Source organism: Megalops cyprinoides, chromosome 4 (genome assembly GCF_013368585.1).
Source record: "Megalops cyprinoides isolate fMegCyp1 chromosome 4, fMegCyp1.pri, whole genome shotgun sequence".
Taxonomy (NCBI): domain Eukaryota; kingdom Metazoa; phylum Chordata; class Actinopteri; order Elopiformes; family Megalopidae; genus Megalops; species Megalops cyprinoides.
Genome location: NC_050586.1, coordinates 38,175,735 through 38,193,049, shown reverse-complemented (window position 1 = coordinate 38,193,049; position 17,315 = coordinate 38,175,735). Strand labels below are relative to the sequence as shown.

At 39.5% G+C, this 17,315-nt stretch overlaps 1 protein-coding gene across 1 annotated transcript in view; it reads right to left on the bottom strand.

Moving 5' to 3' along the window:
* LOC118776484 (lipoxygenase homology domain-containing protein 1-like) overlaps positions 1–17,315 on the bottom strand; it is a 43,736-nt gene that overhangs the window by 26,159 nt on the left and 262 nt on the right. Inside the window, exons 2-17 of the mRNA XM_036526843.1 lie at positions 16,830–17,192; positions 13,069–13,183; positions 9,894–9,974; positions 9,598–9,782; positions 8,047–8,145; positions 7,688–7,836; positions 6,029–6,152; positions 4,888–5,138; positions 4,192–4,327; positions 3,499–3,659; positions 3,294–3,380; positions 2,949–3,084; positions 2,015–2,169; positions 880–1,040; positions 545–621; positions 87–283 (exon numbers count right to left, since the gene is read on the bottom strand). Of these exons, the coding sequence (XP_036382736.1) occupies positions 87–283; positions 545–621; positions 880–1,040; positions 2,015–2,169; positions 2,949–3,084; positions 3,294–3,380; positions 3,499–3,659; positions 4,192–4,327; positions 4,888–5,138; positions 6,029–6,152; positions 7,688–7,836; positions 8,047–8,145; positions 9,598–9,782; positions 9,894–9,974; positions 13,069–13,183; positions 16,830–17,192 (2,477 nt within the window). The remainder of the gene's footprint in view (positions 1–86; positions 284–544; positions 622–879; positions 1,041–2,014; positions 2,170–2,948; positions 3,085–3,293; positions 3,381–3,498; positions 3,660–4,191; positions 4,328–4,887; positions 5,139–6,028; positions 6,153–7,687; positions 7,837–8,046; positions 8,146–9,597; positions 9,783–9,893; positions 9,975–13,068; positions 13,184–16,829; positions 17,193–17,315) is intronic.

The following is a 17,315-nucleotide window of genomic DNA, read 5'->3' as shown; positions in this document are numbered from 1 at the left end:
ATTTCTAATATTCATAATAAAAATAAATCTTACATTACCAAGTGTTGGAGTCAAGTTCAATCAAATTAAAATGGAAAACGCCGTACTTGTCCAATATCCGAGGTTTCGATGGTGAAGATATCGACACGTCCAGTCTCGAAGTAGTTGCGCAGGTTATTGTCGGAGACCATCAGCATCATCTTGCTGGTGTCCCCCTTTTCTCCATACAGTTTGACGAAAACCTTCGAGTCAGAGCTGGCTCCACTGACGTCGCCTGTCTTCACTGAGATGTGGTAGCTGATGGCTGCAAGCAGCAACAGGCAAAGTCAGTACCACATATGGGACATGCAAGTCTTCTCACAAGATATCATAACTAAATATAGACAACAAAACAATACTGCATAGACAGAAACACTAAAAACATTTGGATAGTGAATAATCCCGTACAAAACCTAATACTGCCGTATAGCTTTTTAGCAAGTGGCTGAATTTTGATTTTCTACATCTTGACTGTGGTTTGACTTTAAGTCAATGTTCATCTAGTTATCACTCGCTGTGTACTCACTATGAAGCCGCTGTCCATCAAGAGATGGCACTAATTCCCGAACGATCTGACCGTCATCCTCATTCCTATCAAGCCACCTGCAATGGCAAGTGAAGAAGCGGATTACAGGACTGACTGGTGGATGTCCAGCTGGATAGCTGTTTACAGTACAACATGCTGACAGAATGACATTAGCCAGTCTAACACAGTGAAAGATCTGCCCTTACTCTTAAGCAATATCAAATGTTCACACAATTGGCTATTTCAATTTCCATTGCTGGGATTCACACTTTTAAATGGGGAGATTGGGATGTATCTGAATAGTGAGTGAATATGAGGTTGTGTGGTCAGCTTGCCTGTTGCAGGGAAACTCTATAGCTTCGGTCTCTGGCTTCCCCTCCTCCCTCACTACCACCTTTTCCAGGAACCAGCCAGAGCCCCCACCTTGGCCGTCATGCCCTATCCGAACTCTTTGGATCTTCCCCAGCGAGACCGCCTCAACCATGAACTCATCAATCTGTGAGGTGCATACAGACAACAGAGGTGAAAGTCATGGTTTCTCTACAGATCAGCGGATTGAAGGAAAATCAGATATTGGTAAGGTTATGCTAGACAATGAAACAGGAGTATAAAGTTAAATTAGATTTAATCTGGCTAACCAACAGCTCAAAATTCCTGGCAGATTTCCATTGTTTTTCCTTTTACAGCTTTTCTGTTCTTTATTTTTTTAAGTTTTCCTTTACAGCTACACTTGTTCAATAGTGTATTTTTCAAGGAACATTATATTGTTGGCCTTCTCATTTATGGTGGTGTTTAGGAACAAAAAATGGAAAATTTCATTTTGACTTGATTTAAAACAAAAGGAATTAAGTGACCACAAAGGACAAACAAATTGAGAAATAGACACTGGAATGTTTTAAAATGTCATTGGTGCCCCATGTGTTTTGTGCTCTTCTGATAGGCTCAGGGATGTTTAGAATCTTACATGAAGAATCTGCAAGACATGTTGCAACCCCTGGTGCTGGGAGTGGATGGCTTGATGTAAAAGATGCTAATAACTAGATACTTAAAAACTTAAACTTACAATTACATCGCTTTGACACTCCAGTAATAACAATATAAAGGTCACTGATGTGAATACCCACATATATCCAGAAATACCTGCATACTTGCATAATATCTGTATACTTTGTATGAAAATATAATGCACTGGCTTCACGTTACAAATAGGCTCACGAGGATTCTGTTTGTATGATTAGTGGTCAATGTACATTGATTTGACTAAACTTACCATGTCAGTTGTGGCACACATTAATCTTGTGTGAAGACACCATTCATTTTGCTAAGGAAACTGAAGGTCAAACAGGACCACCTCACTATCTGTAGTGCTGTATCTGTCTGTTGCTCAAACAAACATTGCTTGAAGAACAGTTTGTTTTTGATATTCAGCTCCTAGTTTGCAACGTCCTTGCGTAGGACGGCCCGACTCACGTTCCCCTTCTCGAACTTGTTGACGTTGTTCTTGCAGTTCATCAGGATGCGGTCGCCGGTGTCTCCTTGATCCCCGATGAGGCAGATGAAGACCGTGGCGTCTGTGCCGCTGCCGTTGAACTTCCCCGTGTAGACGGAAACCCGGTACTTCAACACTGAGAAACAAGATAGGATCCCCTCTAGATACACATCATGTTCTTCAGTGAGGTGCAGATGAGAGTCAACCTGGAGGCACATCCTGTGCCAATACAGTAGCCTGAGAACACAGACTGAACCTAATGCTTTGCAACAGTGACTGAAAAGGTCACAATGTTATAAATGTATGCTGGTAAAAAAGTAGGCTTTTCATACTTTGCATGCTTTCCTCGTGTGAAAAGCATCTTCTGTCCTTCGTTTTTCTGCTCTGACATTAGAAATACTGTGGAGATCTTTTCATAAATCTCTTGGATCATAACCCTCTTGGATCATAAACCTCTTGACATAAAATAATTTTCCTTATAGCACCTTACACCAAATAACCTTGATGAGCCCACTCTTTTGCCACAGAAAGAAGTGGCTTTTGGTTTGATGACAGAGGTTTTCTGCAATGACATACAGTACCAGTCAAAAGTTTGGACACACCTGATTAAGAAAATGGGAAACATGCATTCAAAGACATTTTGATGTGGACGTATGCTTAAATGCTTGAATTTCTTTCTTAGACACATATAAAAAGTGAAATTGATGCCTATGTATGAATTCCTTTACAAAAAACATTTTGATCTAAGAAAAAATATAATGGGAAACATGCATCCAAATGTGTTCCTGTTATCTTAATCAGGTCTGTACAAATTTTTGACTGGTACTGTTTATGCAGATTTTGCCTCTGAGGAGCCCACATCCTACCTATCAGGTGCCGAGGAGAAACTAAAAAGATAAATGTTAGTGGTCCTACGTGAAAGAGGCGCTGGAACATGCTCCCCTGTGGCAGGAAGTTCTCTGACAACCTCATTGTCATCCTCATTGATATCCAACCAGCGCTGACAAGGGAACGAGAACTTCTCCTTCGTCAATGTCTTCATCAAAGTTAGCTGTATAGGGATGTGACACTTCACTTCAGTATCTATCAAAAACATCTACCAACTTTGAAGATATTTTTAAAATTTAAAAGGCCCCATATTATACTACTCTATTATATCAGCAACAAATACTATGTTGCTAATTTAAATGGTACAAAAATTTTCTGTCTTAGCTTTCACATTACTCAAAGGCTTAAAAACTTGTAGGAATTTTGCGTCACCTTGTCTAAGTGCCAGCCTGCAAAGGGGTTCCTCTTATCATGCCAAATACGCACTTTCAGCAGCCTCCCCAGGTCAGGCAGTTCGATCTGTGTTTATCCACAACAAACACACTGTCAAAAAAAGGCTCACAGGACTTTGTTGCATCCACAACCTGACCAGGTCGTGCTTGACATCATAGACAGAACGCCCACACGTTACACCCACCATGAACTTGTCTAGCTGAGCCTGTTCAAAGTTGTCCGAATTATTGTCCAGCCTCATTTCGTCCGACTTCCCCTTCTCCCCATAAATCTGCATGGAAACTGGGGCGTCGGTCCCTGCTCCCTTCACATCGGAGGTCCAGATCCAGAGAGACCAGGGGTGCTCTGGAGGGGGCAAAGGGAAACAGTCTTATCTATCACTGTGTGCTCATATCTGAAAACATAGGACACCTGGCACTAGTCCCTTTCTTCTATTTGGCAGGAGTTTGTCAGTACATTTTGTTGGCAGGGGCTGGATATGTTCAGGTGTCAGAGGATTAGGAAGATTCCAAGAACTGCTAATACCCCAATGACAGTGTATAAATTCTCAGAAAGTGTGATTCACTACAGAAGGAATCATAAACAACAATTTGGAACATGTAAGAGACTGGTAGTCAGATTACAGTTGATAAGTGTAATTTTGCTGGCCATTAGTGTGAACAATGCTTATTAGTTTATTATTGTAGCTCATCCTCCCTGTAATGCCTACGTCTTATTTCCTAAATACAATAGTTATGGCTTTGCCTTTCCCCCAGTTGTAAGAAAACAAGACATTTGTATTTAAACAGTATTCACAGTGATAACAGCCAAGTCTAGATGACCATGCCGATAAACCAAAATGATTAAATGGCTGGATATGGGAAGAGAGAGTACCCACTCTTCTGCCTCTTCTGCCGCAGTGACACCATCTCATAGAGCTCCCTCTCTATCAGGCCGTCCCCCTCGTCCTCGTCCAGCCACTTGCCGCACAGGAAGGTCTGCTCAATCCCCGTGAAGGGGCAGTACACCACCAACTGAAACACAGCAGAACAAAGGAAACGCTGCCTCTTCAGCACCGCCGCAAATTCATCCTTCACACCGCTTCTGCCCTCTCTCAGCACTATCCTAATACAGCCGTGGCACTCTCATGAACCTGCCTCATCGTTTCCCCTACATCTTTCTAACCATTCTAACTAAGCCAGGATTAGAAATACAGTAACATCAGTGGAATATTGTAAACACAATAATAAATCTTTAACATAAGTGTTGATCTGATTGCCATGGGTGACACTGGGAAAGGACTGCAGATGAGCATTGCAGCAGCATTTTATTTTCTTTAAATTGTCATTTACACTCTTCCTACAATAATGTGTCCTACATTCAATGTATTGAGTCGGTTACATTGTCATTGCTCCGTCAGTTGAAATAACTGGTGGAGCAATAATGCGTTGTGATTTTTAATGTTCATTGCCATGTGGGACACTTGGCAAGACCTATGGAATCATCAATGGCAATCAGGAACTGAAAAAAGAACGGGGGCGGGGGGGTGGGGGGGGGGGGGTGAGGAGAAAAGGGGGGTAGGTTTGGGGTGTACCTTGTCGCAGTACCACCCGGGGTTGACCCCACCGTTGTCGTGGCCGATGGTGACGCGGCTGAGGGGGCTGAGCAGAGCAGCGATCTCCACTTTGAAGATATCGGTAAGCCCCCGCTCGAACTTGCCCCTCTCCAGGAACACCTTGCCGCTGTTCTTCAGGCCCTTGGAGCCGTGCATGATCATGTGAATCTTGGAGTTGGTGCCAGCGCCCCTGACGTTCCCTGTCACCACCTGGACATTGTACACTATGCCTGCGGGATTGGGTTACACGTGCCGCAGTCAGATTCACTCAGAGGCAGCGGCTGGGATTCGACTCACGCGTTTACAGTGAGAACAGGTATACATTCATTCATGCTTAATTAATGCAGGTGGAGCTAAGAGTGTAATTAAAACAAAATCGTGCGGCTAAGACTTACTTAAATGACCTCTTCTAAGCCTTTGTGCTACTTGTTATCATGTTTCTGATATATATATATGTATACAGTGTATGTATATATATATATATATATATATATATATATATATATGTATATACACACATACATACACACATACATTTTAATGAAGTTTTATCCATTAACTAATATTATTATTAGTTTTATTTGTGAGGCAACTGCGTTAGTTCCACTGAGTATTTTGTAAATAGTCTAGATTTATTATTTGTCTTTATCCTCAGTATTTTACGTTGTACTTAATATGGCTTGACTGATCTAATCAATTTAATATGGCTTGACTAATCTAATCAATATAATTACATTTCCAGTTCTTATTTTATGTACTTTCAATGTAATTGGAAAATGATTTTTAATATTAGGAAAGAGTGTGAGATCATTGCTATATTCATTTGACGGTTTTCTCTTGAAGAAATTAACTTGAGACAGAATAATACTTTTAATGCCACCCCATTTAGTAAATCCTCTCAGAGAATAAGGACTTCAGACAGTCACCATAACCCATCAACCTCTTTTTTCACAGTAATTACACAACTAATGGATATGTACATGAAAGCTGTCAAATATCTATAACACTACATATGCTAACTGTGCTGGTAAGTCATGTTATTGATTGATGTCTCATAGAACATATAGCACAAATGTCACTCTCATTGCGTCTGTGTTAACAGCAGGTCCCCACATCTTACCTGTTGGCTGACTGCCACCCACCAGTATGTCCCGTTGGATCTTCCCGTCGTCCTCGTCTATGGCAAACCAGCGGCTCACTGGGAACTCGTACACGGACTTGTTCCCCATGTCATCAATCACCACCTGGGAAGCAGACACAAGCTGTGTTGGAGAGCAAGCTTTGGGTTCAGTTGTGAGAAGGAAAAAACATACACCGGTGTTTGGAAATGTTACATTTTTTTTGAAAATGAAGGGATTTCACTGGCCAAAAGTAGCAGGTGTCTAGGACTAATTTTAAACTTCCTACACACTTTTAGAATTCCTGATCTGTGAAATTACCCTGTAGTTTCACTGTCGAGATTAATTCATTAAAAATTAATCAGTATAGATGGAGATATTCATTTATATGTACATATGCATTTAAATCCAAACTGGAAAAGTAAAGGCACAACCTCAGGAGTGCACCACTTCTGTATGCAGTTGGGAAGTTTACATCGGGTCCACGATCAGTTACCAGTTATGTGGACAGAAGGTGGCTACACATTTAATAGCTCAGACTACTAGCTGAGAGGACACTTTACTGAGAAAAAATTTTCATACATATTCCATGAAAAATAAAAATTGTGTCAGTGAATACAGTTTGTCAAAAAAGTCTCATTTAAGCATATCTTTTTTAGAACTGCTTGGTATGTTGATATGTGCAGTCCAAACGCAAATCTTTGGTTTCTCTGTACATGGGTCAGCTAAAGGAAAAGCAATCTTGTAATGAAGCCTGGTGTTCCCTTACAGGTGGCATTGAATTACTGTTATAGCTGGATGACTACATCTCATCAATGCATTGGTGACTCCCTCAAGAGGCGGAGCCAATTCTAAACAGGAAGCAGAGGGAGTATCTTGCATACCTAGAATCTTCTAGAACTCAGGTTTCAAGAGTGTGACCGCAATGTGATCACATAGGATTGATAGCATTTAGATGTAGTTGAACACCTCAATGCAAGACTGTATTACTAAATGCATTTATTACACAGATGTGTTACTGCTTTCTCCCAACAATTACAGCATGCCTAAAATCATGTTAAACTGGACAGGTTTTTGCTTTGATTTCAACAGTCAGCATTTAGTTGTGTATGTTTTCCAAATGACAACATATTGACTCCTGTTCAGTGTAAGGAAACATTTTGCCCATATTTCATATAAGCCAATTAATTTTTATCCTGCCCAGAATGAAGTCTAGGGTTTGATAGCCATGCAGTGTAGCTTACTTCATCTGGTTACTAATTGTAAAATAAGTATATTATGATGATATGTACACAGATTTTCAGTTACTATTAGCAATGCGTCATGGGGATTTATGCCCAGAATGGATTGCATTAGTGGATTTGAGACTCTGTGTCTGATGCCTGGGCAAAGAAGAAGAGCTACTGAGTCCAACACTCAGATCAAACCCAAAATCATTTGAGAGCAATAACATTACTGGGAATACCACAACATTCTAAATTATTCATCTTGATGTACCACATAAATCAGTACATATAACACTGAATCTGAACACCAGGATCCATAAAAATGCTGTTGATGACCAAGGCTGAAACTGAAAAAACAAGTACTGAAGACTGTGCACAAGACCAAAACCACAAATCTTTGGCCAGATATTGGCCTGAACGCTCCATAACCGGTACCTTCTCCAGAAACCACCCAGCAGAGGAGCCCTTGTTGTTGTGGCCGATGGTGATCTTCCTGATCCTTCCCAGGTTCGGGGCCTCGATGGTGAACTTGTCCTCTGTCCCCCGCTCAAAGTTGTTCTTATCGTTGTCGAGCTTCCTCTCTCCTACAAGGTAATAAAAAGTACATCAATGGGTTACCAATACACAACACATTCTGGTGCATAAAATGACAGATAAAGGAAGGTTTCATATTTCATCAAAACTCTTGTTTTTTATGCCTTCACAGTTTGTGGGAAGCAGTCTAGTATGATTTTTTTTTATGGAAAGAAAATTTTGCATAGATATTGTTGTCCACTGAAATTTATGACGCTTACCTGTGTCTCCATTCTCTCCGAAAATATTAAGGAAGACATCAGCATCTGTTCCACTTCCCTTCACGTCCGCAGTGAACACGCTCACAATGTATTTGTTGTCTACAATTCAAATAGTAAATGCTGGATGAAACAGCTCTCCTCTGTGAGGTCATGACAAAATTCAGCTGAGCTTGCAAATCAATTCTAAATCAATTAATTCATTGTGTTGGCACCACATGTCTCTAATGCCCTTTACCTGTATACAGGTATGTTGGAGATGGGGGTGCGGGCCCAACGCATAACTAATAAATGTAAACCACATCCTCTCGTTCACATGACAGCTCAAATAATCCAGTTCCTCAGAGACAGTTTTCCATGTTAAATTGCCATGTTATGTAAGGCCTGTTCTGCATTAAATAACACCATCAAAGCGGGTGGTTTGGAATTACACTCAATATGTAGGCTATCCCCATTCATTGCCAGTTGTTTGTTCTCTTCAAGGAACATTAACCTAAATGTTTAAGGGAGCAGACACTTGATCAGTATTCGGTTTAATTGTAATGCCATCAGAACATCTCATAATTCACTATGAGGGCCTACTGTTTTAATGAAAGGAAAAATTAAGTGCAACATTCATCTTAAACAATACCGTGCACACTAGTCTAATTCTTAATTGTGTCACTCCCCCTGTGGAGGATGTCTTTTGCCTTTGTCTTGAAAATTAGGGGGTCTGAAAGCCCTTTGTTCTCAACTCTGAGTATCAAATTTAAGTAAATATTTCATTATTTTCTAGCACTTGCACATTGGTATATTAGTAATGTAAGTGACTGCTGATCTCCTGATAATGTGTAAGAATAGGAAAATGGTGACATTTGCATACATTTGATACTCAATATTAAGGATAATGTGCTGTAGCAGCTAAACTGAATGCCCCATCGCCCAAGTATCAGAGACTGTGAAATGAATTATCAAATGATAGAGAAGCAATTTCATGTTCGTAAAGGACATATTTTCATTACACTTATTGCATTTGCATTAAACATCACCAGCTATTCTCATGATCACAAATTGATTAGTTGCAGTAGTGTAGTTCAATCAATCCACAGCAGATGTCAACTAACATGACTATAAGGCTATCAACATGCTGAAGGCAAACTTTAGCTCTGTGAGACACAACACGTTCTATTTTCATGTTGCTATTGTCACTTTCATGCAAAATGAGCTTACCATGTCTCAAGGCCACAAAGTTTTCCATTTTACAAGGGATTTGTAAATTCCAGGTCTAGTCTAAACTGTTTCATGAAACCTCATGTTGTAGACTCACTTGCTAATCCACGTTAATCTTCCATATTATTTCAGGGTAAAAGGAGTGGGGGATAGGGGTGCAAGATAGTGATGTTGGCATTTATGTTTTTTTGGAGGGGGGAATATATTCATTGTTGTTAAATACTCTAAATATATATTTCATTTGTACAACAACATACTTTTTGAATACTTAATCGGTTTTGGAACAGACTGTGATGCACCGAATATGTTCTGCTTGGCATGACCCATGCTGAGAAGGGGACCTACATTTGGGCACATCCATAGGGTTGAGGCTTCCCAGCAAGTCTCGCACAAACAGTCCATCGCCTTCCTCCTTGCTGAGCCAGTTATTGCAGGCGAAATAGAAGCGCAGGTGGGGCCTGCTCATGTCGGTGACCACCACCCGGTCCAGGAACCAGCCGGGGTTAAGACCTGTGTTATCATGCTCGATCCTGGGGAGACAGGGACCACCGTTCACCTCACGCCAGAGTGAACAACACTGCCATGTATATTTGTCAGAGGTTCACTGTCTCTAGGCAGGAAAAACTATTTGGGTGCCGTACCTTATCTTTTGTATGGGTCCGACGTTGTTTGTTTTGATTCTGAATACGTCGGTTTTGTTTTTCTCAAAAGCCGTTCTGTTTCTGTAATGGAAATTGAGGTCAGTAGAGGCAAAGTGATAATGAGGATTTAGGGCATACAGGAAATGCAAGGGGGGGTTCTCACCCTCAGTGGAATCCTACACCACCTTTTCTCCAGGCATTGGTCACTCTATATAACCTGTGCTACATGTGAGACAGGGAGTGGCACTCTGCTGCTTTTCTTGTAGGGAAGCCATGCACAGGCTCTGAATAAGATATGCTGCCTCAACCATGGTAGATGAACCTGCCACTCTCATTGACACACATATTGACCAGTCCCCTGCTTAGGGCTGAATGGAAATAAGTCATTGCTTGCGCACATGTTTCACAAATCAGCCCTTTTAGGGCCATTACAATGCTTGATGTCAAGCTAAGCATGTTTCATTGGGCTCATTGGGTTTGATATACTTGATATACTCACTTGCTTGTCATGGACCATTTTAATTCAAACTCAGATTAGACAAACATTTTTTCCTAGAGAACTGAATTCACATTGATGTCTCCAGTGCATACCTCACAATAAAAAGTAAATATACAGATATATAAATATGCAGATACCCATGGCTATGAATACACACAACGGACAACACAGATACAAAAAATATTGATATGAAACGTGATAATCTCACAAGCAAACTTTGGAAATAATGCAATTTAGACACAGAAGTGTGTTAAATTCCATTTAAATTCCAAAATGTTGCAGTACTTTCAATCGAGGTAGTGATTGAACAAAACAAAACACACAGCCCTGACTTACCAGAATAATTAAGGAGAGCTGAGGTGGTAATCGGTCATTTCAAAAACAGAGGCAGTAACTATGACTGACTCAGGCAAAACTCATGATTGTCATATCCATGACAATCACATTCTACCTCAGTAGCTAAGAAACATTTTACTTCCTGTTGTACAATCAGAAATGAGCCGTTTTGTCAACTGTAAGTATCTTCTTTTCCAACATACCTTAAATTGCTCTCGATATCTCCAAAAACAAAATCAATCACTCAGAGGCATACAACTGGGTGAAAATACATGAAATTTTATCCTGTTTACAATGAATAATACTTTCAAGAAATCTATTAAATTCAATGAGATTTGTAGGGGCATCATCCTCTATTTATAGTGTATGCATGTTTTCAGGGTGTTAACAAAACTTTTAATAACTCATGGCTAGCATTTATTTCAAAATAATTAAACCTTGCCCAGGTACATTTTAAAGTTTTCTATATTACTGTACTTTGACCACAATGTATGCAAATGTATGTCTGGTCAATGTAATACCTTCATACATAGGTATACATAACGCCCTCATAACAACAAGCATTACCATTTCATAAAGCATTTATAAGTAGACGTGATTACATAATATGCCACACTTCTATTGACATAACTTCATTTATGTTTACATAAATTACAGTAGAACTAGACATTAGTTGTGGCAACCTGTACTGCACATAGATCATAAACTGGAATAAAATTTTATGTATTTTCACACCATTTCATTGGAACTGCATTCGGTACACCTGGGGGTACACATGCCATTCCATCCATTTGCTTATGTCACTGGCAGCAGGAAAGCAGGTATGGAATGCCATGCATGACAGACTCATTTAAATCTTTAAATCCTCAGATGTTAAGACCTGTCAGGAAACAGCATGCCATTGTAGTCTTTTTTATCCAGTTGGTAAAAAATATCCACGATGCCATGCATTTCCATACGACCCCAGTCAATAGCTTCATCCATCATGTTGCTGTGTGTACATGCCTATTCCATCATTTTACCATGTTACCATTGGATTCATTAAGATCTGGGGTCTACTGTCTACTGTATTGTATGTTCTGTGATTTATCATCAGTACTGGACAGTCCATTGTCTGTTATGATATATATGCTTTCCTTTTTAAGTAAAAATATGCTATATATACCAAAGTGTTATCCTTTTGTAATTAATGGTTAATTCAAACAATATTACATTACAAGTTTTCCCAGCCAATCATACAGCTTGGCTCATTTGTTTATTGGATTGGGGCTAGCTAGGTCAGTAAGCCATGTAACACAGATGTGTTTTTTGTCATCACGACCATTAACTTTTTCCCATTTTAAGAGATACATATTTTGAAACTAGCATTAGCCTTGTTCCAACTCTATGGGCCTTTTTCAAGCCTACTCCTTAGGGATTTTATTTATTAAGACAAGCCCTTATTGGCATTGTGTTCACTTTAAGTGATTGGACTGGATCCTTTGTTAGAGAAAATGTCTAACCACTACAAGTCTTTCTTTTGTTTAGGGCTATATCAGAAGCTTCACTCACAAAACAACAGAAAATAGTGTAAGGTGGTGTTTATTTCTACTAATAAAAATCTAAACTGAAACAGAATATGCATGTGATTTAAAAGATCCATGGTAAAATGTTCTAGAATATCATGTACGCTGTTACATAGCAACCCTCTGAAACAGCAAGACACAAGATCGCGGAGGTAATCCTTGACCCATTTCCATTTCACCTCTACTTTGAGTGGAATATCATAAAATACCTCTTGTCTGTGCTGTAGGGTTGGGAGGAAATTCAAAGGATGATGTTAAACTATGCAATAACAGTGATTGTCATGAGCTACATTGCATTAAACATTTTAAAAGTACAGCATGCATGCACACTTGCCCGCTATGTAATTCTCAAATTCAAAATTATTTTAAATTATATACTTCCCCAACAACAAAAAGAGGAATTATTGGAAAAATAATAAAAAATGAACATTATAGCTATCACATAACAACAACAACAACAATAATAATAATAATAATAATGAACATAAATATTACACACATTATACATTTTTGTCTGAAGCTTTATGACTGGATTTCACGTTCATTTGGAGAAAAGCACTTCTCCACATTTACAGTATTCTATTAAACAGCCCTACCCTTTCCTCTTTCAGGAATGAAACCCGGGAATTGCTCTGTATTAGTATGAATTAAAGGACTTCTGTACTGCTCCAAAACTTATTTTAATTATGTCATTACTAAAGCACATTTTAAGTAATGGAGTTTAAAAAAATCACAGTTCTTTATATGCGGAATGTAACCTGGGAAGGGGACTCACTTGCTGGCTAGGTGCACCTTGGGAGTGATGCCATAGTCTCCAAAGAGAGAGATAAACACATTGGCGTCTGTACCCGCCCCTCTGACATCTCCAGTGATGGTGACCACCTCATACACTGTTGGGGTGTATGAGGTGAGCGAGAGGAAGAGAGAGAGAGAGAGAGAGAGAGAGAGAATGAGAAAGAGAGTGAGAGAGAGAGAGATTTTCGGCATTCAGAGGTGGGGACGGCCACGCGGGGAGGAGCCGTGAGAGGGCAGGCTGCTGCTACGGGCGGAGCTGCGTAGTGAGCGCGGAGCATAGGGAACGAAACGTCCGGGCACCTGGACGCTTGTGATCACCGCGTACCCTGTGCTCCATACCCACAGCCCCCTTTTAGCTGCAGCGCGTTCTCGCGCCGTTCCTCTGCGGACGACCGCACGCCAACCCGCACATTCCTTTTATTTAATGAATGCAGACAATTTTGGCAACACTGTCAAATCATGCCAGCAAAGCACCATGAGAAGTGGACAGCTGGGAGTAAGTGTGTGTGTGTGTGAGAGAGAGGGAGTTGACAATGAGAGGAAAGAGAGCAAGAAGGGCAGAGCAGAGAGTGAAAGAGGGAGGAGGAGAGAGCGATGGAATGACAATCCATCAAGGAAATGAAAGAGAAAGGATAGCTACTGAAGTGCAGTCTGGCATGAGAAACGTTTGGGTAAAACCCCATGGAAAAGTAATACAAAGTAATGTAAAGTAATGAAAAATAATGTCAACACAAGATATATATTTTTAAGTACATTTCAAAATATATGGCATATATTTGAAAATATATCAATAATTGCAGCTTTCAGTTATGCAATTTTAGGCATATAGGGAAGAATATATCTTAGAATGTATATCAATTTACAATATATTCTACAGTATATGCATTAAATTACATATTGCAAATGTTGTATATTTTCAGCTACATGCAGCATATTTTGACACAATTTGTACTTGATATAATTTATTTTCACCTTTATTCTTTTATCTTTAGTAGGTTAGACTTTCAAGTCTCACAACCTAATGCATATAATGAGGCCTGACACATTTTGGGACAGTGAATTCATTATTAATCAATATTGAATATATCAACTATTCACTCATTCATCTGAGCTGATTTCAATGAGATCAAATATTTTCATGAGTATTCTCTGAATCTGCAATGTTTTGTGCTATACTTAAAGGCTGCACCTATGGGTCCTTCCGATTTTAAGATAACATTTTCAACTTGATAAACTGAAATTGTAAGTGATTTATGTGTGTGGTACTGCAGGCTGCTTTATACACCAAACACTTGCATGAAACAGACGCTCATGCAGCACGAGTGATCTTACCTCAGCTCAGATTTTGCATACCTGTTCTTAAGTGTAATGTTTTGGAAAATGTTGGGTCATAACTTGTTGAGCGGGAGAGAGGCAGGCCGTATCCACAGGGGCCCACTCTTGGAGTTCTAAAGCTGGAGAACACTGTGCAGTGTATACTCAGTGATTAATGTGTTAAACTTCCTTTTAATGCCACACATCGAGTCACACACTCACAGGTTTTTATGGATGGAATGTAAGAATAGAAATGGAAGCTGAAGACCAGTAGACCGAATTGTCTACAAACATTTCAGTTCACTGAAGAAAATGAGCTGTAATGGAATGTTTTCTTTGAAGCGTATGATCAAAAAGCATTATGTATCTTAACTAATGCATTCATACTGCCTTCATAATGCATCATTAGGCATCCATAATGCTCTATAACGCTTAATGTAAGAATAGGGATTAAATGAAAAATATTACTGCTTTTACAACTGCTGGTATCACCTCAGCATAAGATCTTGGATGAAACATGTGAAGGGCAATGTTCTGAAGCAGAGTTTGCTGCAATCATGACAGAGGGTGGGATAAAAGCTTGTGATACTGTAGCCATTTTGGGAATGAAATAATGCTTACATTTAATTTTAAGTGCCGGTTTACACACAGAAAATTATATAGAAAGCAGATAATACACACATACAGTAACTAATAATTGAATATGACTTTAAAATTAGTACAACAAATAATCTCTCAAATACTAAATATATGGACAGTACTAATCAGATAGCAAGATTTCCATTTTAGCTAGTTGTATAACAGACACTGTAGATTTTTTTCTATATCATATAGAAATATATGGAGTAATAATAACAAATATTAACATATAAGTAATAGTTCCATATTCAAAAGTATTTCTTAATAATCAGTGAAAAGTGGGTTTGTCTATATATAAACATATGGTCAGGATTTTAATATAATTGCATAATTTAGCACCATTCATTTTTCAATAGTAATTGATGTACTGAAACAGTACCAGGGGTGGCCAGGATTAAAGGCATTTTGATATGTGTCAAGCTGGCGACTCCTCTGCTCAGCAGAATACCAGACACAATCTGTTATGATAAACCCACCTGTCTCACTTCCTTCTTTGCATAATTTTGATTTATAATTCTGAAACTTGCTTACAACAAGCATTATCTTCTGCAAAAATGGAAATTGCCATGATAATCCACAATAAGCATGAAACAAGCTTCATTTTGCCCAAAAATGTCTCAGTATGGCTTATGGCAGTATGGCAGTTGTTGGTTTGTCAATGAAATTAGGCTATTTTCCAGACACAGCTCAACTTCAACACAAAGGTCTTTTTCCATGTGAAAACATGTTACTTCAAAATCATATATACTGTAGTACAGAAGAATGAAGGGAGGAGCCTATTTCTGAATACCCTTTGAGACATGTGCACTGTGATTGCACTAAATGGCAAACAATCATTCAGTCAATGACTCGCAAAGAAATTCCCTTAAATGCAAAAAGCTACGTCATATGAACATATGACCTGAAAACCCAAGCGTGTCCATGGTCCAGCACATGAAAGCATAAAAAAAGAATAAAACTGGAGAGGTCAAGTGTCACTGAGAAGAGTTCAGAGCTTCCGTGAATGACACTTTAGCAGTTAGCAGACACCTTGTTTAGTGTGTTGCTGTGGATGTGATCCTGACAACACTGGTTATCAGATATCACTGGAGTGCCGCATCTAAGTAATTAAGTCAAACTCTGTTCTGTCTCTCACAAACCAAAATTATAAAGGTTAAGAAATTTTGCATTTATAGTATAGCTTCTTCTATAATATTTTGAGAAATGAATCATCAGCAAGCATATCTTCAATAAGATATGCTTACTAATTAAAGACCTGGTTAATTTGGTGAAAGAATGGTTGTCTAAATGTTTAGGTATATTGAAGGTAGCTGAATTCTATTCATAGGCATAATGTTCATCTATTACCTGTGGGTGATTTTAGATTGTAACGGTTACTATTTGCTTTCCTGGCACCTTCATATTATTTAAGATAAAAAAGAGATTAACACTTATGTCTGATGTAAGCCTCACACCATCCAATCTCCCTCCCACATACTTTGTGGTCACATGTGCAGTTAGTGGGTTTCCTTCCAAAACCATGACAGAGCTGCAGGATTTTCATAGGGAAGCACCAGAAATTGGATTTAGTGCACCCAAAGCAAAGTAACACTGGCATACCAACAGACAAACAGAAGCAAGAACTCGAACCTCATCAAATATGACAGGGTATACCATTGTCGAGATTTCTGCTACAACTGCTACACTGCATAAACACAGAGGTTAGGGTTTGCTACCCATTCCAAACACATGAAGTGAGGCCCGCTGCCAAGGGGAGCTCGAAGCAACGGGAGGCTACTTTAACGTTACCTTTCTTCTTGTGGTACTCCTCCTCATACGCTTCAACTGACTCCGGCTGGTAGTTCCTCAGCTCGTTCTCATAGATCTCAACATAGTCGATTTGCTTCACTTTGGACTTCTTGCCTTTTGCCTTCTTGTTATCTTCATCACTGTCCCCTGAGCTCTTCTTAGCCTTCTTGGCCTTTTTCTTTTTGGTATCAGCATCCTCCTCCTGCCCTTCAGGTACCTCTTCCTCCTTATCGGACTCCTTCTTGGGCTTCTTGTCACCCTCCTTGGACTTCTTATCTTTGGAGCCCATGATGTCCTCTTGGTTGTCCTCAGCAGCTGATTTCTTCTTCTTCTTGTCTTTTTTGGGGGGCTCAGTCACTTCCTCTTCATCGTCAAGATTCTGGTCTTTCTTTTTCCTGTGCTTGTTCTTCGAGTCATTGTTGTTTCGCTCGTTACGACTCTCTGACTCATTGTCCTCATCCTCCTCCTCCTCCTCCTCCTCCTCCT